This window comes from Pseudochaenichthys georgianus, chromosome 23, assembly GCF_902827115.2.
Source record: "Pseudochaenichthys georgianus chromosome 23, fPseGeo1.2, whole genome shotgun sequence".
Lineage (NCBI taxonomy): Eukaryota > Metazoa > Chordata > Actinopteri > Perciformes > Channichthyidae > Pseudochaenichthys > Pseudochaenichthys georgianus.
Genome location: NC_047525.1, coordinates 10,843,455 through 10,855,690, shown reverse-complemented (window position 1 = coordinate 10,855,690; position 12,236 = coordinate 10,843,455). Strand labels below are relative to the sequence as shown.

The following is a 12,236-nucleotide window of genomic DNA, read 5'->3' as shown; positions in this document are numbered from 1 at the left end:
GAAGAAGTCATGGTAAGATTTGCAAAAGAGTAAAAGTATAGTGTCAAAAATGTAAAATTATTTATTTTTCAGAAAGTAAGTGAAATGTATTGGAAAAAGTCAGCATAATATGCAGGGGGAAAAAACATAATAAAATATGTTAAATATTTTTAAAAAGTCATAGTCGAAATGTTCAGAAAGAAATGACAAACATCGAAAGCTTTTTGGAGATGCAGATTTTAATCCAGCAGGATTTGGGCCCCTGCCACACTGCCAAAAGAAATACCTGGTTTTATGACAGCGAATTACTACGCTTGACCTGACCTGAACCTTCATGGGGTGTCAAGAGGAAGATGAGAGACGGAAGACCAGGGCTGAAGTCGAATAGTCCATTTAGCTTAGGAACCTTCCTAAAGGAGTGAAATGACCCGGAAGTCCCTCAGTGGCAGCCATGATAAGTGCCGTTCGAATTCTCTAGAATGATGAGAATGATAGGAAAGGAGGTTTCAAACTTCCTTTATAACCTCCTTTAGTTTAGGAACCACTGGACCTCCCTAACCGACAGGAGAAGCGAAAATGCTGCCCCACAATGCCTTGCAGCCGCAGCATTTGCCGTCACTCAACAGTCGGCCGTTCACGGAAACAACCGATTATGACCGAGAAATGATATCATGAAAGTTACGGTGCTTATTAAGCATTTTAAAACATAGGTGGTAAGTTGCCAAAGTGCTTTGTTTTGAACGTTCATCAGTATTATAATCAAAAAGAGAAATATGAACGTTAGTTTTCACTGAAATTATCAAATAAAGTCAACATTTCAGTCTTTACTGAGCTGTGTGGGGTTTGTTCAACTTTTAAAAGATGTTTGAATGGTGATGTACACAGTGATAGATGTTAAGGACTAACGTTTATAATACATACATCTGTATTGATTTTAAGATCTTTAGTTCATACAATCATACGTATTGGGATCATTGGTATTAATGTGGACCGGAGGGAGAGGGTGACGAGTATAAGTTTCACTTTCCTTTTTTATTTCAATTCCAACTTTGGTCATGAAGAATATGTTTCTCTGTTGTCCACGTTCATAAAGCAAAGCAGCAGCATCAGAGCACGGCGGAGAGTCTCTAGATGAGTTTACAGTAGTCCCTCGTTCTTATTAAACATCCATGTTGTCGTCCGCTGTATAGAAAACTGGTTTCCATAGTTTCCCCACAGCAGCAGACGCACACAATGACGTCCGCTGGCGCATCTTAAACACGTGGGATAGTGAAAGTGCATTCGGATTCTCTAAAGTACCGCAGTCTCTTCTCCTAAGTCCTTTTGAATTCTCCTATCCACTATCCCTTAACCCCGTGACGTTTCACTCAGAGGTCAAGGAATAGACGATAGGGTTAGAACTTAGGAGCTGATTTTTAAACTATCTGACTGCAGCCCAAGGCTGTGTCTCAGGTCGGTTATTTTCATTTCCTCCGTCCTCTGTGGAAGTTGAATTGTCTGCGCCATCTTGAGTAGTGTCCCATGCATGGTCCCATGGCTCTTATTTCCATAGATATATATAAACACTAGATGGCTCACACGCGCTGCTGGCCAATGGAGACCGACGTTGCCACTTGGCCGCCATCTTGCTACAGGCAGTGCTCTCATTCATAACATTATGGTTTACTATTTAAATAACCATAGCTTGCTCAATTTTCAACCGATTTTCAAACGGTTTGGTTTTTTATAAACATCAAAGATGTAGTTATGATACTGCATACTTATAATCATGGACTTTCATATGAAAATAACATTAATCAGATAAAGCACTAGCTATACACACACACAAGGTATTTATATTAAATATTTGTGTATATATTTCCATTTATTTTATTATATTGTCAATATTTAAAATAAATTATAAAATTAAAATACATTTATATTTTATATATAAAAATCGGTCTCATGTTACCACTCTGTAAACCAAGAGTTGTTAATTGAGCAATGCCTTAGCTTGAAGAACAGGGACACAACTAATGACAATAGCATATGTTGGTATATTATTTAGATATTCACACCTTTATCAGAAGAACCAAACCAACATAAAATGTGCTCACAGACAGGCCAGTTCTGTCTAATTTATCACAATTATTTTTGACATGAGATCTTCATATCATCCTAGTTTTGTATTTAGTTTCTAGATTTGTAAACAAATCCAGAACCTTTGAGATATGTTATTGAAAAAAGACCAAGAATAATATAAACTGTACCATATGTCCTTCTGTAGTCCATTTGTGGTTTGTCTTGACTCACCCCGGCTGATATATCACAAAATCCACTGTTTAAATTGTTCCCTATATTGCCCCTATGCCCCTGTAAGGTATCCTTGGGTGTTATGAAAGGCGGCCCCCCAACATAAATGTATTATTATTATTAAGAAGAACAACTTGGTGTGGTGTGGAGGGGATGTAGGAAGCAGGAGCAGGTGGGGAGAGATGGGGCTTCAAGGTTCAAGGTTATTTGTTTTAAATGTGTCTTGCACACAATAAAATAAAATAGAGTAGCCTATACCACAAAACCAATAAGACACACAGTGACACATGGCACACTAACAATCAATCATCGTCCAGCCTCAGCTTTGGTATTCTTTCACAACCATGTTATGGGTTTATTAGACTGAGCAAACATAAACATATGTGGTGATCCCACGGGTTCTTGTTTGCAGACAGCGGCGATTGGAGCATCCGTAGGCTGCACAAAGTCCGGCATAGTCAGGTACTTCTGTAAACACAAAGCCAGCAAATTCCTGTATCATAATGCAAGATGTTTTTAACAAGCCAAACCACTTGGAAGAAATCATGTGTAACTTAAGTTATGTTGAAAAGAAAGAGCAGTTCTGCCTCTCCCACTGGTGTAAAGTTGCTGGGTGAACTTTGTAATACTAGGTCTCACTGACAGCCTCTTGTTATTAGCCAGCTAATAAATACAACCATATACACAAAGAAAAGCTGCAATTTCAACATGTCCAAGCATCCTGTATCATAGCCATGCTAATAATGTTTATAATAAACCAAACCGTTTGTAAATCAGTCAAGATTTCAGCGAGTTAAGAGTATTTTTGTGCAGATCACTCACCTTACAACAGCTACCATAACGCGAATCAGAGTAACTGTTGACTGTAGCAAGATGGCGGCCAGTCAGCTACGCTGGAAAATCTCCCATGAGCCATCTAGTGTTTATATATATCTATGCTTATTTCTGCCGGAGGATCGAGGAGCGATAATGGAGAAGCGATAACCAAGGAACCTCCGCTGAAATCCTCAGCCACTCGCTCCGCCCCCTTACTGTATCGCTCACTGATTGGACGATGCAGTACATGCACTGATCTGATGCTTGACATGAGAGCAGTTTCCCATCGGAGTGAAGATACTCGAGTCACTCCTCAGTTTATACTGTGTTTTGTTTCAATTAATGTAACATTTAGTTACAAATATGTGATATATCTGAACAACAATGTGGTCAAAAATTATTTTATTCATTTATTGGAAACATTTTCATGATCGCTTTTTTCGTTTATACATTTTAAGAATGGCGTTTATCTTTTTTGAGAATGAGTCCTTATTTAATTTATTTGGGTCTACAACAGATGATACAAATGTATGTCAGTAAATGTGTACTAACAGAGGCGGGGGTGTGTGTGAAAACAACGGGGACAGAGCTGCTGTCAGACATAAGACTCGTTCACATTAAGCACGTGAATTTGCGTACACGTAACAGCACCGCGCATTCATGACAGCATGGTACTGGATTTATATTAACGAGGCGGCAGTTAGCAGCTAGCGGCTAGCTAGTAAATTATGCTAAATTACACATCAATCGTTATGTACTTTTATATTACGCTGACATCAGGATCTAGTGATATCCAAGCAACAGAGCTTCATTTAGCACGATACTTGTGTGGGTTGTACATGAAACCACTTGGTAATATATACAAATGTATATGTTGAAGCCTGTTATGATCAATTGTGAGTTAAAACTTTATCTAAAAAGTAAAGCTGATGATGGATTACTGTGGTGGAGTTAAAATAAGTCTATTTATTTTTGAAATGTGATGGAGTAAAAAGGATAGTAACTGTGATTATTCATGTAAGTAGCCCACAAGTAACTAAAACAATTGCAAGTGCAATAAGAAGCTACAGGAACGTTAATCTACGTCGGTAATATTAACTTTATTTAATACAACATTTACGGTACAAGATTTACATCATACAGCCCATGTAGTATAATATTTTACAAATGATGAATTACAGCAAACATGTGCAATATATCCATTATTACAGCTCCGTGGGCTGGCAGTAAGGCGATATGGTCCGTTGTTATTGTGCATCCATGGGTAAAGAGAAACTCATGTAGTACTGAACACGTAACATGAACGTGCCGGGCAGCGCGGTCCTGTGGGTTAGATGCGCGTTCATAATGCCGAGGGAAATAACTCTCAGAATAACGTTATTAGCACATTTGTACAACTTGAGGAACGAATGTTTTTAATAAGGGCTATACAAACGTTCATACTGGGTAGTTTATTTAGTTTTAAAAAAAATATCCAACGAGTTACAGACCACTCTATCCCAATGTAAGTCAATGGGAAAAAGTGTTTCCGGGTCCAGCAACCTAAAGGAAGTGTAGTACCGCCGTTTGACCAGCACGAATATTCTCATCAGACTCCGGCGTACTTCCTGGGGGCTTGGGTGGGAGGGACTAAACGCAGGGAAACGACGCGAGAGAGGGACGCGAGGATTCCATTTAACCGACCTGAGACGCAGCCCAACAATACTGAAGAGCTGAAGGCAGCCTTGGCTTCCATCGCCTCAGCAGAGCCACAGGCTGGTCGCCGCGGTGATCCATGCAAAATGAGGCCCAACCAAGTGCATACATACTTTTCAGAAGGCCGACATTTCTGTAGTAATAAACAGGTGTTTGTATGGTCTTGAGTAATATTTGAATTTTCATTCATTTCATAGATTCTGAATTTGGGATTTGAATTAGCTGTAAACCGTAATCATCCAGATTATACGGTGGCCCTGAAGTGCAAGACACCACAGCATTTCACAAAACGCCGCAGCATTTCACAAAACGCCGCAGCATTTCACAAAACGCCGCAGCATTTCACAAAACGCAGCAACATTTCACAAAACGCCGCAGCATTTCACAAAACGCTGCAGCATTTCAAAAAACGCCGCAGCATTTCAGAAAACACCACAGCATTTCACATTGGACGGAAAGGGTATTCATTAGGGAGAACACTTCTTGTTTGTGATTGGACAGAGCAGCCAGAGAAGCACTGCTGTGATTGGTTGTTTTTGCTGCCAGTCAAGAAATGACGCTTCGTGATTAGCCCAACACATCAGCCGTTAGCTGTTAGCACACACTCAGAGCTCACAGCTCCTCATATCTGTTCAGAAACTGGACAAAAGTTAAACATGTACAAACCACAGACTGTCTATGTCATGGTGAATACAGTCGCTGCTTTATTTATGTCTGTATGACGTTGTTGTGAGTGTGGACGGAGCAGCAACAGGTTAGTTTAGCCTGATGGATCTGATTCCGATTTACATGGAGATACGGCCCGCCCCCTCTCCAGCGTCTTGTTTGAATGACAGGAGTAAACACAGAATTAATGCTTTATTAACTCATGGTTTTTAAGGGGCTTATCTCCATGTAAATACTATGGTAGACCACCCAATATTCGCATCGCTCTAATCGCTCGAGTTTCACCGCGGCTGTCAGCTGTGTTTGCTCCTGTCAATGCTGTCATTCAAACAAGAGGCGCTGGAGAGGGGACGGGGCGTATCTCCATGTAAATCCTACAACAAAATGAACATATTTTCCGTGATTTAATTGTAATACACGTTTCAAAGTGATGCCGAAGTAACTACATACTGATAACAGTTAGTAAAAACCATGAATTAACGCTTTGACAAGTCTGCAGACAAGACGGCAGGCGAAAAGCTTTTAAAATGCGTGTTTTCTGAATCGGATTCATCAGGCTAAACTAACCTGTAGCTGCTCCGTCCACACTCACAACATCATACAGACATAAATAAAGCAGCGACTGTATTGGCCATGGCATAGACAGCCTGTGGTTTGTACTTGTTTAACTTTTGTCCAGTTTCTGAACAGATATGAGGAGCTGTTAGATCTGAGTGTGTGCTAACGGCTGATGTGTTGGGACCATATGTTGTGGGACCATGGTTGGGACATATTTCGCTGTCGGGTGTTGACCAATCACGAAGCGTCATTTGTTGACTGGCAGCAAAAACAACCAATCACAGCAGTGCTTCTCTGGCTGCTCTGTCCAATCACAAACAAGAAGTGTTCTCCCTAAAGGAATACCCTTTCCGTCCAATGTGAAATGCTGTGGTGTTTTGTGAAATGCTGCGGCGTTTTCTGAAATGCTGTGGTGTTTTCTGAAATGCTGTGGTGTTTTGTGAAATGCTGTAGTGTTTTCTGAAATGCTGTGGTGTCTTGCACTTCATGGCCACCGTAAGATTAAAACAAAAAACACTTGAAATAATTCACTCTACACACTGTGTAGTTTCACCTTTTAAATTATAATGCACTTAGTTGCAATTGTACTTCAGATTTTATTTCATATTATATATATTTGCATATTTTCGATATGCTATACTATGTTGTATATTTTATTTTCAACATACTACTATGCCTTTTATGCACAATTAGAATTTTGTTGTCATATTTTCAACATAATATGTCGTTTTTTTATATTCGACATATTCTACTGTAATTATTTTTGCATATTTTCAACATACTATACTATGCAGTGGCGAGCCGTGACTTTTATAGCTAGACTTTTTTACTCTCGTTGAGTTACTATAGCGGCCGAGCCCTCTATGAATTAATCAGCTCCTGTCTTCGCAGAGACGAGCTTCTTTCATTTAACCCTTCACATTCAAACAAACTGAATAGGCAGATTCGAAGGATTTATTTATTTGGAAATGTTAAAACTAATGAAAAATATAACTAAACAAATATTTTAAAAAAGTAATGTTTTTAAATATTATTTTGTAGAATATCTTAGGCCAGTGGTTCCCAAAGTGGGGGGCACAGAGCCATGACAGGGGAGACACGAGAGACCAGGAGGAAAAATGGTTATAAAAAATAAATAAAAAAAGATCATAACTTGAAAAATTATTGATTCAAAAATAATATGATACAGTTCAGTACTATTACGTCTGGGTCTCTGTTTCATTAAAGCTCGGCTCTGTGTGTGTGGAACGAGCCATTTTGTGTGCGTACGCGAGTGAGAGAGATAGAGTGCACCGGTACCGGAGATCATTGTTGTTAGCTTCTGGTGCTAGCGAGCTATGCTAACGGATATAAGGAGTTTTTTCAACAACAAGGTGGAGGAGAGTCCTCTCCTGTCAGACTGAGAGACTCAGTGAGCTAAAGGACTCCCTCAGTGTTATCTCAGTGGGTCTCAAGCGGTTTGTTAAACAATTATTTTCTACGCACACGTTTATATGATCATTATAGTTATAAAAAAATGAGAATAAATGAAAAACAGGTATGAAATACTATATGACAGTAAAAAAAGAATAAAGTTTAAAAGGGTGATTTGTAAAATATCCATAAAGAAAAAGTAAATCTGTTTACAGGTCTGTTTCAAATGGGTGTTGAGAGCTGTATAGATCTCTTAATTTTGCTCTCAAAGTGCACCAGATTGATGCATTTAACTTCAATATTTAAAAATAAATCTTGCCTATGTGAGGTCCACACACCACCCATAAAAATAGCACTTTACCCCTGCTTACACCTATATGCCGTTGGCTGATATCGAGCCTTTATTGTAACAGTCGCGGGTACATTGTGTATTTGCGTGGGGATTGTTGCAGTAGAAATTCCACTGTAGCACCCGTTTGAGCACCCTCTATGAAACGTCAAGCTACCCCACAGCACCCCCAAAATAAATCTCTGGCGCCGCCACTGAGCCTGACTTGTGTTGGGGGGGGCCCGACTTTTTTTTTTCTCCAAAGAAAGAAGAAAAAGTTTGGGAACCACTGTCTTAGGCCATCAGAGAGGGCCTAAAGGGCCCTGACGGCTTGCCACTGATACTATGTCATTTCTTTGCAAATATTCGACACTATACTATGTTGTTTTTATTAAATATGACATTTGACTGTCGTTTATTTTTATAAATATAATCGACATACTATGTGTTTTGCAAATTTGTTCTGCTATTTTCGACAAATGCCGTTTTATATACTATAACAGACTATGCCTTTTTTGTCATATTTTAGACTTACTATACTATGATGCTTTTTTTTCTGATATTCGACATACTATGCCTTTTTTTCTGATATTTGACATTCTATACTATGTCACTTTTAATGAAATATTCGAGATACTATTCTGTGTCGTTTTTTTTTTTAAATATTCGACATGCTCTACTATGCCTTTTATTGCATATTTTTGACATTCTATACCATGTCCTTTTTTTCAAAATACTAAACTATGTGTTTTTTTTGTGGAAATATTCAACGTACTATAAAATCTATACTGTGTATATAGATATATTTTTAATCACAAAGCTATGTGTTACACTGATTACTAACCAGGAAGGGGGAGATAGAAAATTCACAAATAGAAACAATACTATGTGTTTTTGTGAAGCACTTTGTGTTGTCACTGTCTTGATATCCAACCTAAAACTAACTTTACCAATGTTTGTTTAGTTATAAAATGGCCTTCAGCTGTGAGACTGAAAAAACGCCAGGAAACTAGATGGCAGGTAACAAACAGCCGTATCCAGCTTCAGTTTATGTTCAGTACTCCACAATACTGTCAAATTACAAGATACTGTATGGCACACACTAATAAAGGACCAATAGCTTGACACAAAGTGTACACTTCAAATCAATGTACAGGGACATAATAAACATACACACATATTTTAGACTTGATACAATTCATGTTTTTTTCTTCTACTTAGTATCCATTTTGCAAAGTTGTCACTAGCAACACCTTACATTACTATCATTGAATTTATCACATCAAACATTTATTTTTAACAAAGCAGTACTGTTGTTTCTGTTCCGTTTATCAAGTGCATCTTCTTTAGTCCTCACTCTATGTCAAAGACCAGGACAAAGTGTGTTGTCTTGATAAGAAAGAAGATCTGACCTCAAGTCTGTTAAGTCCTTATTTCTGTCCGTCAGAGACTGGATCATTTCTTGTGATTTTAATCTATTTAAGCAGCTGTTGCTCCGTGGTGTGTGGGAGCTGATATGTCCTTCAATAGTCTTTTAAATATTTTCTTCTCCACCTGAACCTTTTCACCTTTTCGCTTTCCTCTCATCCAAACGGACAAACATGTCAATCTGAACGTTAGATAATGCAGCGACATAACACAGGTAATCTTAAAAAAGTTATTTTATGAATCCATCCTGTAAAAAGGAGCAGTGTGAGATGAATGAGAAGGATGTTTTACAGAGAGGGGGGGGGGGGGGGGGGGGGGGGGGGGGCTTTCAGAGAAGACAGCCGGCATCCTGGTCTCCACCAAAGTGATGTGGGCTCTTCCAGGCAGACCTGACCTTTGACCTATTCTTTCCTCACACATCAGCTCTGCTTCCCAGCCACAGGTTGGACCAGGAGAGATGCTGGATCCTGAAGTTTCATCATGTTTAGGTAACAAGACCTGCAGCAAAAGGAAATTATTTAGAATCTGCTGGCATTCATGTTGTGTAAAATCAATATAAAGCAGACATTCCCTCTGGTTTGCACATTAGTTCATTGATAAAGCCTTTAAAGATATTTGCTTTGTATGGGTTTGAAAAATATAAAGGGGAAGCCCCATGGTGTACTCGCATACACACACCATCCAATTATTGCACAAATACATTTGGATATGCCAAATCTACCACCATCAAAGTGATTATAATTAGTGGATACGTAATTATTGTTATTTTGTTATTTAAGTGCTGATTTATTTATAAAAAAGTTAAAATCCAAATAAACAAAGTCTTTACATGATGATTATTTTTGATCTGATTATGAATACATATTTTGAATTGATTGTGATTACTGCTGCTGTTTATGATAATTATAATGATAATAAAGATGGCTTTAAGAGCATGCGGTTGCAGGAAATATGTTCTGCTAGATCAGAAATGATCAACTCTGCAAACAAGCTCAGTTGAAACCAATCAAACACTATTCTATCATCAAAAGAACTTTCCAGAGATACTAAACATATCTGCCAAAACTTTAGTATGATCCTTACCTCTTTGTGCTTGATCATCACCAGGTATTATATGGCGTTATTGCCGCTCTCTGTGGGTAAAAACAAAGAGAACAATTCAGCATGGACAGGATAGATACCCATCTACTTAAACAGCAGGTGGCAGTGTTACATCAATCATCTTCCCCCCTAAAGGATGCATGAATTAAAACAAACACATTGATGTTTGTGGACAGGTGTCACTATCCATTCTCCTTAATTGACAAGACAGGAAAACATCCCATTTAAACTTGATCTCCTGTTTGATGAATCCCCCATGTTTCACTTTGATTTGCAATACTTCGCGCACATCTGTCGCCCTCCTCCTCGGCTCATTATCCTTCTCCGTCTTGTCCTTCCCTCTTTATAATGGCTTCTTCCTCCTAGCCTTTTGTGCCTATAGGAGCTAACAGGCTGATAGTGTGGCTGTGATTCATTTCGACAGGCTGGCAGCAAGCTGTATAAACAGCCATTAGTAATTCATGACTCTGTCCAGCGTCCCCAGTCTTCAATTAACCCTTGCTATCGGTGTAAATTCATTCATTTTTTTCTTCCTGTCTCCGTCTCTCCTCTCATTGCTTCTCATCTCTGCCCTTCTTCATCAGTATTCTCCTCTCCTCCCTGCCTCCTTTAATGTTCTTTGGGTCCGAGTCCAGTTGTCATTTCGCCCAAAAGAAGCAAGCAGGTGGTGTATTACAACCATTAAATGAATAATTTCAGTGTGGGAAATTAGGATTTCCATTTCAAGCTGTTGGCTGACGTACGGAGCCATACTAGAAAGGCTTATTAAGCACTAAATGATAGCAGAGGTGTGGATACAAGTCACACATTTAACTCATTGACTCAAAAAACACTGACTTAGCCTGGACTTGAGCATTACAACTTTGAAGAATTATAATATCGAGCCAAAAGTGGAATACAATTCAGACTCGGAGCACACGTTCAGGCCATATGGATTTTCTAATAAGTTCAGGGAAAATAGCCTGAATCTCATTTCAGGTTTTAATTCACAACAGCTTTTATTTTATTGTTAATTACAAAATGTACTACCAATCTTTTGGTGTTTCCGATTTGAAATGGCAACACATCTAGTGGAGAAGAGTAAGGCTTTGTGTGTTTTCCCTTGGTTCCTGTCATGGTTAACATTTAATGGCCTCTAACAATATATACAATTGAAAAAAAACCAATGTCATTTTAAGTAATGTATTTGTTGCGTCACTATTACTGCCGCTTTTCTTGGTCTACTCAGTCCCTTTGGAGATTAAAATGCCACTTCATGATGATTTTGAGAGCCTGACCATGAAAACTGTACACAATAGTCTCCTTGCTTGCTACAGCACCGTCTAAACTCTGTGTCCTCTTCTGTGTTATGACCCATGAAGGTTTTATTCTCTTACTTTCCCCCAGCAGCTCGTCAGACATCAGACCGTCCTGCCGGTTCCCCAGGACGAAGGCCAGGAAGGAGAGGATGAGGGCGTCCATGATGCCCATGATGGCCAGGATGTAGGCCCAGCGCACCGAGCAGGCCCCCAGCATGTATTTGTCCGTCCCTTCGCCGCACATCCGCTTCACCTCGTCACTGTCCCAGCCGTCAGGGTAGATCAAGCAGCCCAGGACCAGAGCGGTTCCTGCAGTGGGGGGAGAGGGACGAGGGGCTTAATGGGCTGGAAAGGGACTTCATGTTACATTTGGGATACTCTGCAAACCTCAATCTATAAGGCGTGCCTGGTATGAAGTGCAAATGCAAGGACAAATTTACCTGTTAAGCTCCAAGCCTGTTTTTCAGGTTTCATGCTCGAAAATGATATTCCCAGAACAAATGACCATATCTTCCCTTCTAAAAAGGGTTAAATTAATAATCTTTTTTCTCAAAGTAATGATAAACCTGTGAGTTGGATGTAGAAAAGTCAGAATCAATATAGATGTTTTTTATTTTAAAGAAAATTCAGATTGAACATGGTAAAAAACTGTAGTGTTATAA

General features: G+C 39.1%; 1 protein-coding gene across 1 annotated transcript in view; it reads right to left on the bottom strand.

Annotated features, from left to right (window-relative positions):
• Window positions 1-8,763: 8,763 nt before the first annotated feature.
• The window catches only part of lhfpl3 (LHFPL tetraspan subfamily member 3), a 48,419-nt gene continuing 44,946 nt past the window's right edge, over window positions 8,764-12,236 (bottom strand). Inside the window, exons 2-4 of the mRNA XM_034075241.2 lie at window positions 11,653-11,883; window positions 10,259-10,308; window positions 8,764-9,673 (exon numbers count right to left, since the gene is read on the bottom strand). Coding sequence (XP_033931132.1) covers window positions 10,286-10,308; window positions 11,653-11,883 — 254 coding nt within the window. The 3' untranslated portion in view covers window positions 8,764-9,673; window positions 10,259-10,285. The remainder of the gene's footprint in view (window positions 9,674-10,258; window positions 10,309-11,652; window positions 11,884-12,236) is intronic.